Source organism: Polyergus mexicanus, unplaced genomic scaffold (assembly GCF_030449975.1).
Source record: "Polyergus mexicanus isolate NDT 795.1 unplaced genomic scaffold, iyPolMexi1.0 SCAF_15, whole genome shotgun sequence".
NCBI lineage: Eukaryota > Metazoa > Arthropoda > Insecta > Hymenoptera > Formicidae > Polyergus > Polyergus mexicanus.
Genome location: NW_027223335.1, coordinates 299,010 through 324,266, shown reverse-complemented (window position 1 = coordinate 324,266; position 25,257 = coordinate 299,010). Strand labels below are relative to the sequence as shown.

The window sequence follows — 25,257 nt, the reverse complement described above, 5'->3', positions numbered from 1 at the left end:
ATAAAGCATTATTTCTCATTTAGTTTTAAAACTAAATTCAAATATAATTTTCATTAAAAATTTGTCTATAGAATTTATTTGATGTTACAATTTAATGTCAACTTTCAAATTAAAAAAAAATTGTAACACGAATAAAATAATATCTCGAGTGTAAAAAAATTTAATTTACAATTTTTAATTTATTCTTAAAGGAAGATATAAACTTTATATATCCGTGTCAGAATATCATATTTATATGTCACAGCTGTCAGAATTCATCATCGGCGTAATAAATTTTTCCACCTTTTTGAAGCCGCCACTCTTCTGTTCGTCGGCGAAAATTCGTCGCCTTCTCGTTATGTTTTCTGAACTTTCTGCCGCGGCTCCAGTTCCTTCGTGAATCAACTGCCTTATTCAATTGAATAATTGCGCATTAACTGTTACAACGTATAGCGTACGGGTCGACCAAAGTGATCTGTTATTATGGCCTCTGACCTCGGGCCGCGCCGCGACAAGCCGTGCCGGTAATCGGCGCTCTCCGGACGATAATTATTTTACTTACAGTTATCCCCGATCAATCTCGTAATGAGAGTTGGAAGTGCATGGCACTAAGTTTTTAATTATCGAAAAATTGCGTGCGTGTCCAACGATGATTACCATTAATTGCCGCGCTAAATATCGCCTTAATTTCTAATTAATATCTACGTCCGCAAGGCGGAAGTGCGAAAGTGGATGATGATGATGCGTTTTAGTGAAGCTTCAAGATATCTCTTGTTTTAATGTAAGTAAATACTCCCACATTGATGATTAAAACGTCTCTTGAGCATTATGCGAGGAAATATAAATTGAGAAAATTAATCTTAAATATTTTTCGCGAGAGATCTCATATTAACTTTAAAAAATATAAAGATAAATAAAAAGAATTAGAGAAATTTAATATATATGTATAATAACCAATATTATTATAAATAACCAGTATTTTTTATTAGAATATCATTTTGTAATTAAACAATGAGCGAAGTAAAAATATTAATTTCGTTTCTCAGTGCCATTAATCTAATCTATCCCAGTCAATAGTCTAGCTATTTGTCTAATTGAGTCTGCATGCAAGACACGAATATAATTATCGCAGGCGCCGCGTTGTTGATGTAATAATATGAAGATAAATGGAACTGTGATACCCTCCTCCTCTATCGATCCTTTTCCGGCGACCAAATTTCTAAACATCAGAAGTAATTAAAGGGATAATTATCTAATTAATAGTGGGTAAGAATCGTTTGATCGCATCGAATTTAACTGATGATCGAATGGAAAATAATGTTTCCGCTATTATATAATATATCCGACGAATGGAGATATTTGACGCACATTCCTCTCATTTCTACATCGGGAAAAAAGCGAATTGAATTCAAAATGGCTTAAAAAGGGATTGCGATATGAACTCGCATGTCTCTGATTACGTATTGTAAATTTCGACAGAATCGACGAGGGACCGTCTTCCGGCCACTTTTATCAGGAAATGCACAATTTAACAATTGTGGCCAATTATTTTTCTAGCGGTCTCGTCTTTGATTGATGTCATCTGAGACCGCGCCACGTCGCGCGGTATGTCACCGTGTGTGTAGCTGAACGAACGATCGTCGAACTCTTATATTTTGTCTGTCTACCAAGGGGATATCTTATATATAGGCCGATTCACACATGCTCGCAATATGATGTTGCTTCATAACTTTGTACCGTTGGCAAACAATTCCATATATAGTTACTATATATATATATATATATCAATCAGACAAATAATAACTATTATGTATTAATGAATGTTAACAAATGTGTAAATCTAAATTATATATATTATTAATAAAATAATCATATTCTTGATCGAAACATTGGTTTTTTTCTATAATCTATGTATAACAAAAATTATTTTTACGCGCAGACACAAGTAGAATTAAATATATATATATATATATATATATATATATATAATCAGACCAAGTGACGACTTAGCTAGTATAGAAATGGATTTACTTTTAAATATATAGAGTAAAGGTGCTATTGTTTTATTTCTTTCACATTCGGCTATTATAATATATATTGCACACGATATTACTTTGCGATAAAGCTATCTATGGATAATTGAAATAATTATGTCACAGATAAATATATATTTTTTTTTAAATATATTTTAGTGGATGTGAATTATATCGTGTGACTTTATTGTGCTATTTAATCAAGCCATCTATAATCTGATTTATTAACATTACAAATAAATATATAATTATTGTAAATACAGGTTAAAGACCGAGCACACCTAGATACTGCAAAAATCACACACGTATAGAACTCTTCCTTATCCCCCCTAAAAATCAATCAAATATATAATTTTATATACGTCGAGCTTTCTTTTTTCTTTTTCCTTAAGAATTATTGATAAATAATAATAGTATGTTTTTTATTAAGTTATTTATTAATAATTATATTATGATAAGGATTATCATGTTTGACACAGTATAAAGGCAATAATGAAAGATTGCATTATTAATACGGATATATAGTTCATTTATTATTAAATTATTGATCGACGAATTATAATCATTGTGAAGGATGATGTATTGGATTTAAGAACAGCTTCACTTCACCAATTTAATTTGGAACATAAAACAGCATTCTTGCTCTTGCTCGTTCCACAATTTCCATTTGAGATCATACGTTCGCTGTAACAGAAATATATTTTAAATAATATTCTAAGATTGATTTTCTCTTCCACGTAAAAAATACTTATACATTGTGAATCTTTTTAAATCTCAAATTACATTTAAATTTTCTATTCCTAATTATTTTATCGTTTCAATATTAAACTTTAATATTTGAATAGATTTCAATGTAAAAGAATTATTGTGATCAACATTTATATGAATCATACATATGTAAAAAAATATTACATAAAATAAAATAAAACACTGAGAAAAGGATAGCTGTGATAAACAAGTATGTATTATAAAATGTTCATAATTATTTATACATATATATATATATATATAAATGTAGTATGACAAGTATGAGGTAAGAATGAAAAATGACGAATATTTACAATAAAATCTAAAAATTATTTACCGCGGGGAATTTCTTAGAGATTGGCAATATAACCGAGTACGTTTGTTTTTGACCAGGCGTAGCTGGACAAACGGTAGATGTGCAAGCGTCAAGTGGCATACCCAAAAATGGTAAATCTACGATTTCCGAAGCCCAATATGCTCTGCTGAACAACAAATCACCACTGAACTCTGGAATAAAATATATATTATTAATACTTTATTATACATCTTGAGTATTAAGATCGATATTTTTTAATTCGGAGTGAAAATTATTTTCAAAGTTGAAATAAAGAATTAACGGTATCTTTTAAAGTTTATAAATTATATTTTACTACATAATATTTTCTTGTATTTTAAAATATTGACTTATAAGCGTTAACACATGAAATATTAGGGCCATCCATTGATTTTTTTTATTAATAATATTATTTAAAAAATTTTTCTAATTTATAATAGTTTATTAGAATATGTTGCTACAATTCATAATAATATTTAATGATCGTTACATAATTTTTAATGATTCCTACATATCCTATTATTCGATATATCTTTTATATACATATAAAATTCAAAATTCAAAATGTGCATATAATTGTAAGCTAAACCAAGTATGACCAACTTGCTTATTTCTAAGATATAAAGTTCGAGATTATCTAATTAACGTTTCTGCAATCCATTCTTATTATTTTAATATGAATGAAGCATATAAAAAAACTTTGATTATACTTACCAGAAGTGTAGTCAAAACTTATGCTCGCATTGCGACTCTTTTTTAAAGAACATGGTTTTCTTTCTTCAGCTTCCCTGCATGGGTTTACACGTACTTCGTGTACAGTACAAACAGAAATGACATTTTCAGCTGAAACATTGATGACAAGATTTTATAGAGAGAGTCTATTCAAAAAATTCTCACATCTTATTTATTGTCTATAACTTAAATAACAACAGGAGGCATTAAGAATAAGAATAATCATAATATGTTGAAAATGTTAAATAAGAAGAGATTATTTTATAAAATATGTGTAAAAAGAAAATATCATTTACTTGCGTCACACGCTATGAATGAAATAATGGATATTATATTTATAATATTTTTGAGTTATCTTTATGCATCTTCATACAATCCGTTGTTTTCGTATAAGAAGTAATAAGATAAGCGCGCGTAAATTGCAATAAAAGAAACATAAAAAGAAGCGGCACGTGTCATCGATGGCGCAATTTTTGTGCGGATCGACGCAAGCTATTGTAGTTCAAAACTACATACAATCCAGCAAAATTTCCCAAGTCTAGATGAAGCGAAATAATTTTTGCATCTTGATCTTCTTTCTCGTTTTTTTTTATGAAATCGCGAACCGGATGTTCGATTCATTTTCCGAAGATAACTCATTGTCAGTTATAAATTACAATACGCGTAAAAAAACTCCCACAAATATTTGGCGAATACACGGAAAATTTATTAAATTATATTTCAAGCGAACATATCACCTCTATCTATGTCAAAGTTTCGCCGCTTCATTGATTTAGTAGATTTTTTTTCCCAAACTATTTTATCCGGAAAGTTGAGGTTTAACTGCTCTTTTCTACGAACAATAAATTTAAGTCTTCGAGCTGCTTTCATCTATAATAATTCTCGCTTTTATCAAACGCTTATCACGGAGAAATTTCGCGTAAGCGAAGCGTAAGCTTCGTCATGAGATTCATTTAAAATTTTTCGCTCCTGGGATGATAACATTTTCGGATTAATTTATCATTTAATACATTTCTAAGTTCCTTTTTCTGTAACTTTAATCAGATATTATTTCATTATCGTTTTAATATTCCACAACATAAATTAACTTCGAATTAAATACAATACATTTCTGTGCGAGTATCACTCAACATTTCAATTCAATTCAATTCAATCTAGAAACAGCATGTTTGTAACAGATGTTTAATAAATCTTTCAATACATTTACATTTGATCGGTGCCATTAAGTCGATTACGATTTTTTTATTTTTCTAATATAACAAACAATATTCAAAATTAATTTTCTATGGAATTCAAAATCCATCTATTATAAAGTCGAGTAAATAAAAAATTCCAAAAATGTCTTCTTTTCTTTAATGAAACTATTCAAAATTTCATTTCAAAAATAAGGAATTTTAATGTAACTTTAAGCACATTTTATTGAAAGGTTCATAACTCGTGCAACTAATAAGTGAGAAAGAAAGACTAAAATTGGAGCAATGCTATTTTAATCTAGCAATCCCTCTATTGTTTGCAAGAAAGAAGCATTATTGCTTCAATCTTCCCCCCCCCCCCCTTCTCTCTCTCTCTCTCTTGCTAATTACACATTATTTATAGATCATTTATTGTTTAAAATAGCTATATTGCAATAATATTTAATCATCTCTCGCATGAATAATGCTTTCTCTAAATGCATTATCTAAATTAAAATCTTACAATAATTAATTTATTAATTACAATTTCATATATTTTAGTATAAATACTTTAGTATAAATTTAGTAACCATACTTTTTAGTATAAATGTCGTATATTTCGTATAGTTTTGCAAAAAACATCAAATCTAAAATTTAATTAAATCAATTATGCACAACTTCTTCAGAATTATTTAAATATTAAAAAACACTTAAAAACAATATTTTTAATAATATTATTAAAAAGCTTACAATCTAAATTAATCTAATTTCTTTCAAAATGGCAATAAGTTAATACATACAATATAAATTATTTTTATTTTATTTAAAACTTAATTAAATTTTTCTCTGGGGAACAAGAAATAATTTTCGCATTCTCGAAAAAGACTATCTCAATAAAATTTGATACAAACAATATATATATATATTGTTTATATTGTTAATAAAAAGAATACTTCACAGTGGCAATGCATCAGACTTGTAAATAATGTCATTCTCGAAATACGCACGATAGAGGCATCGAAACTGAAAATAAAAATGTACAAATAAAAGTGGTCGCGGAGAGTCCTATTTTAATTTTAGATATCCCTGATTTATTTATACGCCCGAACACGGCACGATGCATGGTAATCGCGTTAAATAAGAGTTCGTCGCTCCGAGAACGATAAAAAGCACGCGATCAATCGTATCCGCCGAAAGATTTAACCCCCAAATTTTTCCCCAACTTTCTTGTCGACTGACGTCAATTGCGCGATCAAGGGTCGTTGACGACACTATGTTGAGCAAGAAACTCTTCCGTTATTCTTCTGATGCTATTATGGAACCCTCTCCGTTTAATTAGCAAATCGTGTAAAGGAGAGATACTCACGGTTAGGACATGCTGTCCAGTGTACAACTTCCGCGTAGACCGTGGACAGGGCCAGGATCAGGAAGAGTGCGCTGTTCCGGATCATCTTCGATGGATGGTGGTTCGTAGCCAAGTGAAAGAAGACCGACGTGAGGGTCAGTCCGTACAGAGGCAGATAACGGAGCGGTGAACCGGGGAAGGGAAAGGGTAGTGGGGCCGTAGGTCAATTGAGATAGCGTCTTGATCACGACGGAACTTATGCGCGATGGTCGTGTCTCTTCTTCCAGCAAAACGCGTCATAGAATTCTGTTCCTGTCGCCGATGACTAAGCAGCGAACGATCTCACCCTTTATATCCGGGATAGGATAGAGAAAGAAAGTGAACTATGATATTTTTTTTACGTAAGATTCTTTGTTAAAGATAATCGAATCATCCTATCTAGTCTCGCATAGGGTGGATATTACTTATATACATTGTTGATTACATAAATATGGATTTGTTATGTATATTTCGAAGTGTCGTTTTAAGATGCCAATGTAGAATTTCAATTTTACGATAGTGTATATACTTTTATAATCACGTACCAACAATATTTTATAATTTTTTACTGACAAATATAAACATTTATAATTTACATAATGTACAATGTATCAGAGACAAGCTAGCAACGTATACGTCAGACGATAGAAAGCGAATGAAAGATAATAATGAAGAATAACACAATTATATACACATATATATAATATATTAATGATAATTCCATAAATATTACATAAAGCAGTATGAAGAAACATTCAAATGAAAAAAAAAAATAAACGCTGCGGACAGGATTCGAACCTGTGCGGGCAAAGCCCATTGGATTTCGAGTCCAACTCCTTAACCACTCGGACACCGCAGCTATTGATATCACGCTTATGTACGTTAGTACATAAAGCACATCTGTCACTTCAAGAATAATGTTGTTAATTTATTTCGAAAAGAATGCTAATACAACACTGTATATAAAAATATATTTGTTTATATATTGATATCAAATAAATTTCATACAGAAATTTAATATAAATAAATAAATTATTACAAAGATGAATATATATATATATATATATATAGAAAAATATAAAATTTGTACAGATAAATATATGGTAGAATTGTAATACTTTTACAATATTTTTGCTAAATATTGCAAATGCGCAAAACAGATAAGATTACGTAATAATAAATATATTACTTTATTTAAAAAGATTAAAATTGACATGATTATACATAAGTATATTATTACATATATTAATCTTTTATTGATCTCTTCTCTGTAATAGATGAATTGAATTATTGGTCTTTGTTAAGTGCTTCAAAAATTCAATAATGTGCTACTGAGGAATCTTTAAGATGGCGTCATCTGTCGGGAGACTATCAATAAATGCACACGTTTCTTTTCTTATTGAATTCTCCATCGGTAAACTAATAAAAATATATATTGTATATATGTGATGACTTTGTATATTAATTTAACTTAATTTTTAAATAGAGTTATATTTTTAAAACATAATGCACAATTTAGAAGAAAACAGTAAATTAAACTTAAAGCTTAAATTAGCTTAACTTTTTAATTTCTTATTAATAACTAATATATTAGCTTTTTTTGTCCCAAAAATTTATGTATATTATATAAAAAGAAATTTTTTACGTGTGGCTTTGTGATTACTCAAGATATTTATGAGTTCTATTATATTTTTTTTCTTTCTAATATTGAATAATTAGCAATAATTTAAAAGTAGCATAAATTTAAATATTAAATATTTAAAGTTAAAGAATTCACACATATAATTCGTCTCCATATGCTGTCACTTTTCATAACGATATTTCGGAAGAATTTATTAATCTAATTTTTTGTCTATTTTTTAACATCAAGTAAAATTAGGCATAACTTTAGTAATTATTAACAATATAATAAACAATTATAAACAAATAAGTAAGATGAGACAGGCAAATGACAGCCAACGTGCTGTCTGTGTAATTATGTTCATTAATTAGACGTTTTTGGGTCCGAATATTGGATCATCTTCAGTAATTGTATACAAAAATAATAAACATAAATAAGATCGAAATATAAAAAAGATTTACATAAAAGAAGTGAACGTACGTACTTTGACACAGTAAAAATAATATCAGGAGCGAGCAGCACTCGTCAACATTGACGATACTAATGATGTTTGAATTTTCAAAACACGAAGGTTACGGTCGAGATATAAACAGACATACATAATATTGCGGAGACTTAAATTTTTTTCAAGTCGTTTAGTATCGGTAAATATCGCGTTGGCTCTCATTTGCCCGTCTCATCTTATTTATTTGTGAATATTATTATTATATTTAGAACCTAATATAAATTATTTTTAAATAAACAATTACTTTTTATAAAACATTTTTGCGATAAAAAGATAATCATAAATGAACTTGTAATAGATTATCTTCATAATATCAATATGTGATTCATAATGACATAAATTGCGTCAGCGAGATTATGACGCAAAGAAATATTGAAGTTAAGTCGGCTCCGATATGGATACGACAACATGATGAGAATTTAAAGATCATATATATATTTTTAGAAATCGTATATTTTCAGGAATCGAAATTTATCGTATTCTTAAATATCGTTTTGATATATTGTTTTTAAAATTGATAACATAAGTTTTTTCGTTCGGTGCCTCATTAACTAAAATTATTTAAGATTATATTCTTTATGCCTTTTCTTAAAATTTAAAAAATTGCAAGAACATTTAGGTAGATATTTTATACATATATATACATATTAAAAAATGCAGACGGCGCCATATCCAATCGTAGAGGAATGAATCGTTCCCATGCGTAAAAAAAATGTGACAATCTTCACACTTTGATTATGTCACTCCGATGCTGCAATCACCGTCAAGAAATAGAAACAACTTGTGAAAATTATACGGAGGGCGTAGGCGGATCGAGAGAGGATCCACTCGTGAGATAATAAGGTGATGGATTCGTGAGGCACTTTCGGAATGCGAAATCGGGCTAAGTGATTTGAATAAGAAGATTGTGCAAAAACAGCCGGACGTCTTTCGACGTTACGAGCACGTTTACTTTGCACGAGAAAGAAAGTCATTAAAGGAAGTCAGGCGGTATTAAGTGCCAGAACCTACAATTTGATATAAGAGAGACTTGTTCATTATAATATTCATTCATATATACCAGATCTCCCTCTTTGCCTTCCTCGATCAAAAGTTCTTATTTAGAGTTTTTAAATATATTTTTTTGTGTATATTGAAGCAAGATAATGTAAATGTAATGTTTTTGTCGCTTCCTGGTATCGTATTGTTTAAAATTATACCAATAAATGATTGATTAAAAATTTTAAGCAAGATTTTTTGCTAACAATAAATAAACATGCTATTTTTGTCGAAATTTTATAATTTATGCGTTAAATAATGTCTATGAAAGAGAAATATTTAAAAAAAAACGGCTATCGCGAAGACATTACGAACAAATTCTATTTATAAAGAAATTATTGTTTTTTTTTTTACTATAATCGGATAATTAAATCTGATATTACATCTTTACATCTTTATTTTAAAAATTAAGTTGATCGAATAAGATAGTGAATTTGTCTTAAAGCGTATGCGCATTTTTCTGAAAAATTTTATGCATGAAATTTCATTCACGGGACATTAATAATAGATTACAACGCGATTATAAAATACATAATGAGAGAGAGAGAAAGAGAAGTAGTAATAGGTGCATTAGATTAATTATAGAATTTGCATATTAATAAAAAGCGCAATAACTCGCATTCTTCACCGCCTTTAATGCCGTCAGAGAGTCTATTCTCTCTCTCTCTCTCTCTCGTGTGAATACGTAAGAGTTATAATTTTTAGATAAATACTTATGTGTGATAGTAAGATGGTATTAATTACTATTGTAAATTAAAATATGATAATTAGTAATTTAATTTTTTATTTCAATGCACTATAATTGATTTGATAAATCGTAATAGTGATAAAAGATCCGGTAACCGTTTACACAATATGAAATGTAAAATAAATATTAGAAAAGAAAGACGACAAAATACAAGATCGCTCGATGTGATTTTTTAATTTTCTTATTGATTTTGCAGTGCGTTATATCAATTTTTTTCTTTATTTCTAGAATTTTGACAATGTTGTTTCGCGAAAATTGGTGTGTACTTGCCGGATGAACGAATGTAAACTATGCTTGTCATAAAGAAATGCGGATGCAGAAACTCTTCGTGTCGGAAACCGCGATCGAGTCGATATTTATGAGAAGCGGCGGAGCGTCAGTGAATTATCCGGGAACATTTGTCCGACATATGTTCCTTCCGGAGAAAACCGGTTCTCTTCCATAAAGCTTTACAATTTAATTCAGGAACAATTCAACAAAGATTCCAATATCTTACAATATTCATAATTATTAAATATATCTATTGTCATCTTTATTGATTATTTGCCATTCTTTTTCATTTCTTGATCTTACGAATCTTCGTCAATTTTTTATATTAAATATATTTTATATAAATGTTGCGATTCAAATAACTTTTCGTTATAATTTTTATTGTAAAAAAAGGTCATAAAATCTTTTTTATTTATTTCTAAACACTTTCTCTCTCTCTTTATTATCGTTTCTAAAATATTTTTGTATTAATCATAAATATTATCTACGTAAGACTCAATCACAGATTAAATATTCACAAAGCGCAAACCCTTTGTAATTTATTTTAAATATAAATAGAAAACTTCTCAACTTTCACAATAAGCTTTCAAACATGCAGATGTTTCCGCTTCTCAGGTATAGGGATGCACCTTTTATACATTGTCCTCTCTCATTCTTGTCGATCGAAGGCAACGGACGGGTAACCGACACGACGTGCCAGATGAAGCTCAGAGCGACAGATTACGCTCCTGACATCGCACTTTGCCCTCGGCAGGATACCAGCATGATACACCACTGGCCGTAAACCGCTGGCATGGCTCACCTGTTGGCCTCAGCAGTACTTGCTGGGTTCTCGACCGTGCGGCACCTTTCGCTCGTCGTTGCCGACGAAGCGACGACGACTTTCCGTTCCTCAAGTATTCTCCAAGTATTTCCGCGCGCGCATTTAGTTCGACGCTTTTTGCCAATCTTTGAATTCCAATATTCCTCGTCGAGGAACTCCGATACATCCGGTACCGGAAGAAGGAACCGGAAGGAAGAGACCCTTGAAGCCGGGCCCCTCACCCTCGACCTGGAGGAACGCGACGCTCCGCACCGGACGAAGACGAGGAGAAGGGAAGGAAGGAAGGAAGGAAGGAAGGAAGGAAGGAAGGAAGGAAGGAAGGCGGGGAAGCTAACCGGTCGGTCGCGCTTTCCGTGGAATTCCTGAACCGCCGTCGCCGGATTCTATGCAAATAAGTCGCGGAAATATCTTCGCGTGAATTGCTGCTGGCCAGGAGGACTCGGTCGTCCCGTTTCCCGAGGAGGAATCTTCCTCCTCGGCGAGGATTTTCGCGATCCTAGCCAGGTACGTTTGCCGATCGTGTGCGAAACTCGTAATTTGTCTTCATGTATGTGCGCATTTTCGTAAGAGACAGGCGAAATCGAAAAGAGATCGCTTAGGGAAACGAGATTCAAAGATTCAAAGCAATTGATTGTTTTAAGTGGATTTTATTTTACGATAAATTTGAATTTAAAAGTGTTTCGATTTATAGAAGGTGACGCGATGTTTATATACATAGATAACATGATATGAAGAAACGTACTTTCTCTCTCTTAATGACAAATTTCCTAATGGATCTCTCTCTAACAAAAATACAATTGAGACGCGTGATTAAAAATGCGATTTAATCCTTATTATTGAATATTTTAACAATTAATTTTCATTATTATTTAACGAGGTAATTTAAATTAATTGATTGTTACGAATAATTTATCAAAAAAATAATATTTTTCTAATAACAAATTATTAAATTTAGTCTGGAATTTCTTTGAGTAGAAGTTTTCGATTGGAAATTATTATTAATTGCAATAATTTAATATTTATTAATAAATATTTTGTGCCAATTGATCGTAAATTAAATTTTTTAATAAAAAAAAAAAAAAATCTTAATTCTGAATTCAGAGAACAAGATTATCTTCGAATTAATGAAAGAATCTGTAACTGAAAGTCTTTTAGATGAAAGACTTTCGATGCATTTATCGATTTAAATATAATTTTTAAATTAATTAAATTAATTAAATTAATAAATTTTATGTAAAAAGGATTTATCGTTACAATTTTTCATTAAAATAATTAAATTAATAATTTATTTCGGTTATATCATAACTTACTAAAAGCATCGGAAAATCTAAACATATTTAATCATTTTTATTTAAAGATGCAGTGTTTCCTTCGCGATTAATGGATTTTTCTATCTCAAGATATTATAGCAATACAGGTACATAGATAATCACAGGTAATGCATCGGCAATGCTCTTAATCGTAGAAAATTGATCGTGTCGCTCGATAAAAAAGTGTTTTAATCTTTTCCAAACTTTTTCTTTCCATTAATCGAAAATACAACTAGATTTCCACGATATACCAAAATATGTATACGTATGTGCATTCCATACATATACAATATTATTGATGATTGAATGCTTCTCTCTCTCTCTCTCTCTCTCTCTCTCTCTCTTTTTCTGTTAAAAAATATAAGGTATTTAAATGCTATAAAGTTAAATATAGAAAGTTATATCGATTGTTTCATTTAATTTATTCAGCTATAATTACACGATAAAAGATGTTACGTCAAGATGTCAAGATTTCATTTCATCGCACAAAATTACTTCGAATATATATGCATAAATCATTGGATCTGCAAGCACGAAATATTTCATTTCTACATCACGAACGTGTGTTAAAATATTGCGCATTTATCGCATTCTTCTTCACACGAGATCGTTTAGCGAAACTTTGATGCACGAGATGGAAAATTTTAAAGTCGTTGCAAACTGTCGACGCGTTAATTCGATAAGACCGAGGAGAGAACTCAGCTGTTCGCGCGAGCGTTGCAAAACGCTTTATGGGAAACAATATAGCCTCCCTTTAATAATTATTCCGCTAATATTCTGATGAAAAATTGTAACGATAAATCCTTTTTACATAAAATTTAAACGCATAAAATAAATTTTCCTAAGTTAAGATTTTTCCATAAATTATTTATAACAAGATAATCATCTTTTAAATACATCGCCCATTAAGGGACAGACTCTTAAGAGAAAAATTATATAATAAAAAAAAAAACATTTATATTTCAGATAAGACTGAATTATTTTATTTTTCTTATCAGGTAAGCGATAAAATAAAATGCAAATTTTCTATGCATATACTACACAAACATTGTTTATATAATAAAGTCCGCGAGGGTCCTTGTAGAAATTTATGTTAGTTTTGTGCGAAATAAACAATTATATTTTTGTTTTTTCTCCTATTGTATCTAGCTACACATTAAAGAAATATGACGTTTCAGCACAACCCGCAAGACATTTAGAATGCGTTTCAACACACGCTTCTCCTCTCTTTCTCTTTCTGTTTCTCTGCTTTTTCAATTCTATAAAGTTAGGTGAAAGAAAGGTCACACGGATGTTATCCTAGCCCTCATTCGCATATCTGGCGCAGGACGAAAAAGGCCAAAGTTCTCAAAATCCAATTATGCGATCTGCTCTGACAATGAGCCAACGTCGCTCACCGGGTTTCTCACAACATATTCGTCGGCGTAATTTCTCTCGCCATTGTTTAAATCGTGACGTGCGATGAGTGAGGCTTTCATGGAGGCGACGGAAAAGCGGAACATAACGGTGGTGCGCGGGGAAAAGATTGCGCGTCATTGTCGTGTCACTGCCATAATTCCGAAAGAATTTCCATTTTCGTTATCGACGACGGAAATAGGTATCTCGTCATCGCGACGCGACGCAATCGCCGTCGATTATCCTCACTCACGCGCATGATAACGCAACGTGCGAAAAGATTTAATTATAGCTAGCGACCGTACGAATGAAGATAGGAAAGACGTCTTTTCAACATCCTTGTATCGTGTCATTCGTGCGAGCCAAGTACTCGAACACGCGAATGACGCAACAGGTAAAATTAAGATGTTTATGACATTCTTCGAGAGATCGAAAGAAAACTAATAAAGTTCTAGTAGCGAAATTGGTTAGGACCATTCTGTCACATAACCACGAAAGATTTATTCTTCATTCTATTTTAATCAATTGGCACTTGCTATACGTTTTGTGAAAATGTCAATGTTAATAATAGCGCGTTATACATAGAAACTTTAAATTATTTTTAAAATGTTTGTCTAGGAGACTTTTAAATTATGTAGAAAGTTTCTTGTTCGTCAAATTACATTATCTATTCAAGTTTTCGATTTTCCCATTTGTTTTTTGCTTTCTTTAGATCGTTTCTGAGAGAGATTCTCTTTCTTTATTGTCTACTGTTTGAGATACCCACACCCACGGAAAAGATTTCCGGATCTAACGCTATTACTCTTCAATCTATCATAAAATAGGATCGATATAGCGACGATCATATTTATTATTGAAAAAGGAATATTTTAATCTTAAATGGAAAATTCTTCAATCTAGAATAAAATGCCTAGTAACGCCACCGCGTATCGGTTTCGCGCCGACTATTGTGGCGCTAACATCAAGTTAATTCTAAATGCAAGAATATATAAGCTTAGATTCGTATATGTTACTCTTGTCTCAAGATAATAAGACAATCTTATTTAATTCGAGAGAGAAGAAAAGGAATTATCGATTTAATTTTAAAATTGTTTTATTTTTATACCGCATAAGGTTGCGATACGATTAAATATGTCGAGAATATTTTTTGTCTCGTTATCAGAAATCCTTTCTGAGAGTGCAAGTTCCTTCGGTTCCCTGTAATCAACAGTCTTCTATTTTAGCTATCCCGATTACATTGGTCTGTATTAAATAGATGGGAATCATTTATCAAATGGGAATCTAGATATGAAATTCGCTACAGTTATGTCAAAGCTAAAGACACAATAGCAAAGTTTGTAAAAATGTAGGATCTACTTGAATCTAATTATTTTAAATTTTTATTTAGTGAAGAAATTTTATTCGATTTTTTTGATATCTAGTTTTTTTTTATATAAATTTAATTTAGATATAAATTATTAATTATAATTAATTATTAATAAGTTAATTAAATATAAAAATTTATATTAAAAATTTATGAGATAATCTGTAAATTAGTTTAAATAAAGATGTGTATAATATAATATAAATTAAAAATAAGTAATAAAAATATTTTTAAAATTTAAAATTTTTTGAAAAAATTTAATAATTTATATTTATTTATTTATTAATTATTGATTTATGTTAATTTAAAATAAATTTATTTATGTTTAATAATTTAAAAATTATATTTAAAAATTTTATTAATTAAGAAAATATTTATAATTATAAAAATTATTGATTAATTATGATAAAATTAGTATAAATTTTTAATAAAAAAAATAATACCTGTGTTGGTATATTTTAGTTCGAAACACTACGAATATCATCTTATGTATCTCGATTATACACAAGAAAATGGGATGGCGATTTGAATAAATTTGTCCTTGCGTTTTAAGACTGCAGCGAGATGTCATATAATCTTTTGGCTTTCTAGCCTTACGCAACGATCATGCTCGGATATGAAAAACCAATGTAATTGCTTATATTTCTCTTTGCGTAAAAAAATTTTAGAAACACTTTAGAAGCGAGAAAAATGTATACGTATTATCGATAAAATGCAATTGATTGTATTTAAAATTATCTGTATTGATAATACAGAAAAAAAGAAAGAGAGAGCGTGCGTATGCAAATTAAATATGTAAAAATAATATTTATTTATTGTAATATCATACATAAACTGAAATTACGGTTTTGCAAAGTTAATTAAAATTTGCGCGATATTGAATAGACGCATTAATAGATATGGAAAACAAGATTTTATAATTTCGCCAATTTGTCCAATATTTGTCATATATTATATCGCGTCCTGTTTTTATATACAAACGTTCCATTAAATTTTATCGTACAATATATTATATAAGAAGAAAAAAGAATATAACAAAAGTAAATAATAAATTATATAATGATTATAAATGCGCAACCAAGAGCCCCGACAATGTTCTAGATAAGAATTTTATTTCTCCTTTATTTGTGTTGTGCGCAGTCGACTTTAACAGTCACCTACAAATTTGTTTCGCAGGAAATAGGGTGCAGAGATTCCCACAGGATCGCAATTAGCTTACGAGGAAATCGCGACGTGATATCATACTTCCTTATCGTTCATAGAAGGAATTTCAAACAAAAAGGTGCACCTTTTCGTGTAGAAGCTCATTATCTACTCGCGATAAGTGTCAAGGTCGCCGATCGTGGATTCTATCAAAAGTTCGCGGCATTTAATTATCACCGTTTTTAGACGTGGCGACCTCGAGAAAGATCAAAATGTTAAAAAAGAATTTGCGCCTAGTCGAAATTTGCACTGAAGAAATATTAAAAATGCATCGATCTTTTCTCATATAAAATGAAAAAAAATGTCAGTAGTTTTTATGCAAAAATTAGAGAAGATAGACAAAAATAACGGATAAACTATCTATAAAATAACACAAAAGAGAGAATATACTATATAATTATATTTTTGAATAATTTAACAATTTATGCATATTGCTTGTAAATTAACCTAATTTTCAGTTTCGTAAAGCTTATGATTGATAATTATGTGATATATTTTTTTATATTAGTGTCAGTCAATTTAATATAACGAGAAGATGATCATGATACAGTGCTGAGAGAGAAGAGAGGAAACTTTTGACAAAGTATTCTCGACCTTCATTCGCGTTCCTAAATATAGCCGAACATGGTTATAATTTAACGACCCTGACTACCTAATGAGCACTTTTATTTTCTTTTGCAATGAAATTCTTGTCCCATACACAACACCATTCACCTTTAAGCCGACTCCGGTCTCGAACAGATACATTCTTAGAAATTGTACGAGTCATTATTTCGACATACGCTTTTTATGTTATAATATAATTAATTATACTGATAAACATATAATATATTAATAAACATAGACTATAAGAAATGATTCAATTAATAACATGATGAATAATAATACATTAAAAAAAAAAGTACTTCTTATTTTAAGAAAAATGAAGGTAATTTTATTTAATTTATTAATTTTGGAATATAATAGATATATTATTATAATAACAACGAAAAAAATAATTATAATACATAAGTAGGTTCCAAAAATTTAATTTTGTATTTTTATGCATATACAACATTGTTTTCATTATTTTTATTATTATAGTTTTTTAATTTTACGGGATAGCGTGATTATAACATATAAATTTGCAGCAATGACATAACATGTAAAAATAATGATATAACATATAAAAAAACTATATATTAGATCTATAAATATCATGCATAAATTGTACGAGTTTGATAAATGCAAATACTTACAATGCCATCGGTGTGCACAGTGTACATGGAGGTCAATCAACCGCAACGCGATGTAAGGTATGCATTTGCATGCGCGGGATTGACACGTAAACCTTTCCTACTCGACTGTCACAACTTTCTCGATATTAATCCGCGCGATTTATGAATAAATTAAACAAACAGCACTTCAATGAATTTCTTACCAAAAACATATACGCATTTTATTCGAGTAGTTTCTGCGACTTTAGCTACAATTTATTTATTTATTTATTTTACATATATATATGTATTAATATTTTATTATAACAATTCCTATAAATGTGTATATTATACAAAATTTTATTAAAAATATTGATTACAACTGTTAAGAATTTCATAACACGCAGAATCAGAAAAAGAACTGCGATTCCAAATCGCAATTAATTCCATAGTAAAAGATTAAATGCATTCATATCTTGCGAGCAAGCATTAAATAGCCATAATTTCAAGCACGGAATAACAGAGATTATATTTACTGATTGATATATATCACTTAACGCAATGTATTAATATGTATAGAACAGAGTATGTGGATAAGCTTAAAAGGTAAACTGGATTAAAATCCAAAATTGATGCCTTAGGGAAAATATAATAATCGAGCGTAAGCCTAAGTATTTCCAGGCGATTAAAACAGATGATATATGGTTATTTTCATAAACATTAATTAAAGTTATATACGGTTAAACAGGTTCTCCGTTCGCTTAGTCAACTTTAACTGAGCTGTTTGTACAAGCAATTCATATAGTAAATTAAAATGAATGTAGGGAAGTAGATGCATTAGTAAATTTTCAATTTATAAAATTTCAGAGAGACTTACTTTTTCCCATCCTTTCATATCTGCGATTGTTATAAAAGAAGTCTTAGAATAGATATTGTATAACCTTGGCATTAAAATATAATAAATTCATCTAAAGTAAATGATTGCGGTTATACAGGGTGTCCCATTTTAATCTCCTCAGGCAAATATCTCAAAAACCAAGCTCGGAAGAGAAAAATGTTTCGAACAAAAGTTGTTTGGTTTCGAGGGGGCCATAAGATGGTGACAATGATTTGACCTTGGAAAATTATTTGAAGGTCATGTGTAGGTCAACTTTAAAATCTTAAATAGAAACCCCCATTTTTTATTTAGTATTCTTGTAGCTGACATCGAGAGCTTTCCAAAACACTATAATAAAGTATTTTTTTATTAAGTACTTTTTGAGTTATTTTATATTTTAATCTGACATATTTTGATATAAAAAATTAAATATCTCGTAAAATATTCAGTTTTCGATAATCTTACCGTAATACTTCTACGTACAGAATAATGAGACAAATCAATTAGTATAAAAAAAAAATTGTTTTTAAGAAAATTATTTACAATGTATTTTTTTTAACAATTATTTGTTTTTTTTGGCACTAATTAGTTTGTCTCATTATTCTGTACATAAAAGTATTACGGTAAGATTATCGAAAACTGAATATTTTACGAAATATTTTATTTTTTATATCAAAATATGTCAGATTAAAATATAAAATAACTCAAAAAGTACTTAATAAAAAAATACTTCATTATAGCGTTTTGGAAAGCTCTCGATGTCAGCTACAAGAATATTAAATAAAAAATACGGGTTTCCATTTAAGATTTTAAAGTTGACCTTCACATGACCTTCAAATGATTTTCCAAGCTCAAATCATTGTCACCATCTTATGGCCCCCTCGAAACCAAACAACTTTTGTCCGAAACGTTTTTCTCTTCCGGGCTTGGTTTTTGAGATATTTGCCTGAGGAGATTAAAATGGGACACCCTGTATATGTTAGATTTGCCGATACGTGAAGAATATAGGATTGCTCGCTATCTTATCGTTTCAGAAAATACGCAGACGTAATGTGACAAGATCTGACGCGATTTCGAGACCGTTCAATCCATTTCATGAAATTACATTTCAATCGTAACAATGTTTAATATGAATTTAATCTCCAATAATTATCTACGGAAATGTTTGTTTTTGCCAACTAATAACATTTGCCGCATCGTTCGGCAGATAAGAAAAAAATCAAACCTGCTGCGCGAATATGAATTTGCATAAAGAATATAGCGCGAGATTTTCTACATAATATCATGCTGTAACTTGTTATCCGGAACGAGATTTAAACGTCTAACAGGAACGGGGGAGTCTTCACAACGGGATCTCGCGGCTGATAGCGTTATCGATCAATTCCATCTTTATAAATCATGGCAGGTTTTGCAGTCTCTCACTTTTGAATTGCTGTGCGCGATCATCCGTAAATTTATAATGAGAAATATTTACATAATTAAAGATATTTTCACAAATATTTAAATAGATAAACGAAATCTTCGATAAATTTTGATTAATAATTTTGATATTAATAATTGAAGATATTGAGGAATTTAATAACATTTATAAACATGTATAGAGATCCTTTATTTTAAAAATTAATTGATTATTATATATTCTATTTGACTTATTTTTCGCTTTCTATTTTTTGCTTTCTCACAGTAACAATAAATAATCGTATCCACAAATACGAAACGAAATACAATACATTCGATTTACCCATAGTCCGTGCCTGTTCCTATTTATTTATCTTGACGCTATCCACATGCCCTCACGATCGTGCCATTAATGCGAAGGATGCTGTGCGAAAATTTGCATAATACTCGCCCACGTCTTGTTAACTGGAAACATCTCTAAATACGAGACACGAATAGTTTAATGTTATTTCCTTGTGATTGCCGCAGTGATAATATATAATTGTATTTGCCGAAATTAAGATTAAATTGCTATGCAATTTTATTTGTTTTCTAATTTCAACAGATCAACTTCTAAATTTTAATAATTATGCACCCGTGTTAATCGAAATTATATTTTGATATCGAGAAATTTTTAAGTGCAATGTTTTACTATTATCTATTAAGAAATATAAATGAAATAATAAAATAATATTTATATAATTTTACAATGGAAAGTGAAAAGAAAATATGTGATAGCTTCAAAAATATGTGAAAAAGAAATTCAAATCCATTATTTTCTTCTCGTGTGACTCTTTCTTTTAATACGACTTTTTCTTCTAATATGACGTTTTCTAAGATGTATTGTTCATGGAAAATAATTATAATGACAAATTATATAAAAGGGAGAAAGTAATTATCATAACATATCAAAATTTTAAAAATATATATATAGATACATATAATATAAATATAATTTAACATTAAAATATATTAAATTTACATAACTATAATAAATTTTAATCAGCAAAGACATATTATGTATTCTATACAATGCACATTGCCAGAAATTTAGATTCAAGATCGTCATTACATTTCCCGAGGATGCAGCGTGCGTAGGGAGGAAATGCGTGATTAGAAACTGAAAGACGCATAGTCGTTTTATTATTTAACGCCGACTACGCGGGCAGCCATTAACGCTTTGTGGATGAGCTGCTGAAATTTACATAATCATCCACCTACATATCGCTGTTTGAAAGAAGACTTCAATAAGTATGCCGAAGAGATTATCTTGACGCTTAGCGATGAAATTACATAACATTGTACGCATAGTTTGATAAACGCGACAGGAAACAAACTTATAATTTTTTTTTACAGTCGTATATAATATATCTTCATCCAATTAATTCAGATAAGTGCTTCATTCTTTATTATTAATATCAATAGTATTTTCAATTCACTAACCGCAAAAAATTTATTTATTTACAAAATAAACAATTTTTAAATTAGATAAAAAGAAATTAAATAGCTAAATCAACTAAAAATTATTCACGCAAATATATTAATATTCTTATATTGTACAATATATTTATATATTTTAAAATCGATTCTCATCCAGATATTCTCTCTATATACTATACAGGGTGGTCCTCGTAACGGTCGCCACGATTTTTAAGGCACTTACAATAATATGACATAAAAAAGTTTCAAACAAAAGTTGTGTGGCTTTAAGGGGGCCATAAGATGGTGACAATGATTTGACCTTGGAAAATCATTTGAAGGTTATCTGAAGGTCAACTTTAAAATCTTAAATGGAAACCCCCATTTTTTATTTAGTATTCTTATAGCTGACATCGAGAGCTTTCCAAAACACTATAACAAAGTATTTTTTTAATAAATACTTTTTGAGTTATATTATATTTTAATCTGACATATTTTGATATAAAAAATTAAATATCTCGTAAAATATTTAGTTTTCGATAATCTTACCGTAATACTTCTATGTACAGAATAATGAGACAAATCAATTAGTATAAAAAAAAAATTGTTTTTAAGAAAATTATTTACAATGTATTTTTTTAAACAATTATTTGTTTTTTTTGGCACTAATTAATCTGTCTTATTATTCTGTACATAGAAGTATTACGGTAAAATTATCGAAAACTGAATATGTTACGAAATATTTTATTTTTTATATCAAAATATGTCAGATTAAAATATAAAATAACTCAAAAAGTACTTAATAAAAAAATACTTTGTTATAGTGTTTTGGAAAGATCTCGATGTCAGCTACAAGAATACTAAATAAAAAATGGGGTTTCCATTTAAGATTTTAAAGTTGACCTTCACATGATCTTCAAATGATTTTCCAAGGTCAAATAATTGTCACCATCTTATGGCCCCCTTGAAGCCACACAACTTTTGTTTGAAACTTTTTTATGTCAGATTATTGTAAGTGCCTTAAAAATCGTGGCGACCGTTACGAGGACCACCCTGTATATACATTTTTCTTTCATATCTTTATATACAGTTTGCTTCATATAATTTCTTTGTCATTAATTACTATTTTATACAAACATTTTTTTTTTATTGGTCTTAATACTTGTTATTCATTCACGTATCATTAAGGAAAATATACTAACGAGTGGTTTATAAACTGCAAGAGAGGAATGTACGACGAGAAAGTACAATACATTGCACGCAATTAATTAACGCGAACACAAGATGAGGAATACGGAATTGCGGTATCTTGTAGCGTCGTGAGAAAGTAAAGCAGTCTACCTTGCAGTTGAACGTCTTCGCAACTCTGATTGTGAGACATTGCACGCGTAAAATGTTGTTATACATTAAAAGTTAAGTTTATTATGTTTTCTTATTTTTTTTTTTTTTTGCGTTTTTGTTACAAAATTGAAATAAATTTTCTGACATATTGTACATACTAAGTTTATTTCGTAGTTTTTTTTTTTTATATAAAAATTCAAGAAATTTTTAATTTATTATTCTATTTCATTTTAATCTAAAATGTTAATCACATTTAGTATTTTATTATTATCTTTGTAATTTCGTATTGTTGAATTTTTATTAAACATTTGAAAAAAAATTTTAGAGATTACGTATCAGTAGAAAGCTTAAAAGAATCAAATTATTTAAATAAAAATCCTTTTGTATTCTATTTACGTGTTTTCCAGGACTGCCTAGAGATTGATAAATATTTATTGAAAATATATATTTGACATTTTTTTTACTTAATAATATTTTCTTTGTTGAATATTATACACTTACGTTCTCGAAGAGGCTAATTGAGAATGTTCAATTTGACGGAATCATCTTGCTTACATAAGATGTCCTAGATTAATTAACTAGTTATATCGTTAGATGTAATACGTCCATGTGATGTGTTGCGCCAATTTTACATGTGAAATCATATCATGATTACATAAGAAATTTATACGAAATAGCAATCATATTGATAGCTCTCTTTATCTATTTATCGTGATTATAATTATCAAATATTAACAAATAACACACACGTACATAAACTTTGCAAGAAATGCGACTCATGCAAATATCTCTATCAAGAATATCGTACATATTGTGATAAAATAATAGTATAACAGAATTTTACAATTAACGTGAGAGAGAAAATATAAGATAATAGCGTTAAATTAGAAAAAAGTTACTACTCAACTAGATTTATGACAATTTTACTTTAAATGCGTGTAAAGACAGACATAAAATGGTTAAATATTGTGAAACCTCGAGCATTTCCATCGCCATAAATTTAACGTCGGCCCACTTTTGTCGGCTGACTGTCCGTCAACCACCAGCTGTGTTTAACGAGTCTCATTCGAGCCAACTAAGTTCTATCGCCATCCGGACGTCGCCGGTTTGCCGTCGGCATTAATTCGCGTGTATGCAAATTCGTTTCGCATTGTAATAACGCGCAAAATACGCAATCGCCCTCACCTACGAAAGGCATTCTTGACTTGCCGCTATTTCCGTAATCCGTGCGTGTCTCTATTAGATATTCTGCAGCAAACACATTGTATATATATTCAGATAAACGGATACGGCTGCAAAAATTTTCCCACAATAATAAGTTTAATTTGCTTTTTTCCTACGATCTGTAGAATAAAAATTGAAATATGTACAATACTAGGGTAGTTTAATAAATAAGATAACATTAACAAAAAATCGTACGCATATAACATACGTTGTTATCTTATTTATTGAACATGTCCTCGTACATGTCATCTATTTGATACATTTAGAAATGGATCAAATTAATAACTCTCTCTCTCTCTCTCTCTCTAATCTAACTTATTTAATTTTTTTAGATATAAATTGTAACGTAATTTATTAACATTTGATAGTCTCTTTCTATCACTTTCTTTTATAATATTATTTAAATGACTAATTGACAGATAATTTTCAAAAGGAGAGAGAGAGAGAGAGAGAGAGAGAGAGAGATCTTATTTCAAATTTATTAAAAATACGCAAACAGACATAACGCAGCTAAATATGTATATATGTAGATTACCAAAGTGCTATAAAAATTAAATACCGCTTCACTTCCCAATCATACATTATATAGACGTATTCATAGGATCGTAACTCATATGTAGACTCTTACTCTTTATGCTAATTTCTGCGATTAATTAAACGGTAGATATAATTGCAACATAACGGTATTCGGCCAACCTAATGCAATCGTCGTGCAATTATTTGCGATTCGATAGGGTTAAGTTAACGGCGTTAACCTGGACACAGAGGGACAAGAAAGATATCGTAAAACGATATGTATATAATAAGACCGTAGGCGCGACTATATTTATGTAATGTCACTTGACTGGCTCGAGAGAGTTTTAACATTAGCTCTCAACACAGCACGGGGGCTACCTACGAAGCGGTGAACCAATTATCCATGTTCTGTGTAATATATATATATATATGTAAGACGCGTATATATGGCGTGCTTACGACTGACAACATTCATTGTGTGTGCCACAAACGATATCGCGTAAAATAAGCACCGTGGGGTCCGGTCTTATGCACCAATAAGGTAGTCTTCTGGTCGGGTCAATGCTTACTGGTTTTGTGTTTCGAGTCGT

General features: G+C 29.8%; 3 protein-coding genes and 1 non-coding gene across 4 annotated transcripts in view; 1 reads left to right on the top strand and 3 right to left on the bottom strand.

The window, feature by feature from the left end:
• Positions 1–2,524: 2,524 nt before the first annotated feature.
• LOC138939808 (MD-2-related lipid-recognition protein) lies at positions 2,525–6,500 on the bottom strand. The gene is made up of 4 exons (XM_070308005.1): positions 6,364–6,500; positions 3,808–3,936; positions 3,097–3,266; positions 2,525–2,696 (listed from the first exon to the last, which is right to left on the bottom strand). Exons 1-4 carry the CDS (start codon positions 6,446–6,448, stop codon positions 2,613–2,615), a joined length of 468 nt encoding a protein of 155 aa, XP_070164106.1. The 5' UTR covers positions 6,449–6,500; the 3' UTR covers positions 2,525–2,612.
• Positions 6,501–6,590: 90 nt separating this feature from the next.
• Positions 6,591–25,257, bottom strand: part of LOC138939809 (uncharacterized) — a 187,735-nt gene continuing 169,068 nt past the window's right edge. The window contains exon 5 of the mRNA XM_070308006.1: positions 6,591–6,689. The gene's annotated coding sequence lies outside the window, so the exon portion shown is untranslated. The remainder of the gene's footprint in view (positions 6,690–25,257) is intronic.
• On the bottom strand, positions 7,159–7,240 carry Trnas-cga (transfer RNA serine (anticodon CGA)). Its single transcript has one exon. It is a non-coding gene; the product is annotated as a tRNA-Ser (tRNA).
• The window catches only part of LOC138939806 (echinoderm microtubule-associated protein-like 2), a 48,615-nt gene continuing 34,730 nt past the window's right edge, over positions 11,373–25,257 (top strand). Inside the window, exon 1 of the mRNA XM_070307999.1 lies at positions 11,373–11,890. The gene's annotated coding sequence lies outside the window, so the exon portion shown is untranslated. The remainder of the gene's footprint in view (positions 11,891–25,257) is intronic.

Coding starts and splice junctions, on each gene's coding strand:
- LOC138939808 (XM_070308005.1), bottom strand. CDS start 6,448: ATGATCCGGAACAGCGCACTCTTCCTGATCCTGGCCCTGTCCACGGTC. Junction 3,937..6,363: donor CTGGACAGCATGTCCTAACC/GTGAGTATCTCT, acceptor TCAATGTTTCAG/CTGAAAATGTCATTTCTGTT. Junction 2,697..3,096: donor TCTCTAAGAAATTCCCCGCG/GTAAATAATTTT, acceptor TTTCTGTTACAG/CGAACGTATGATCTCAAATG.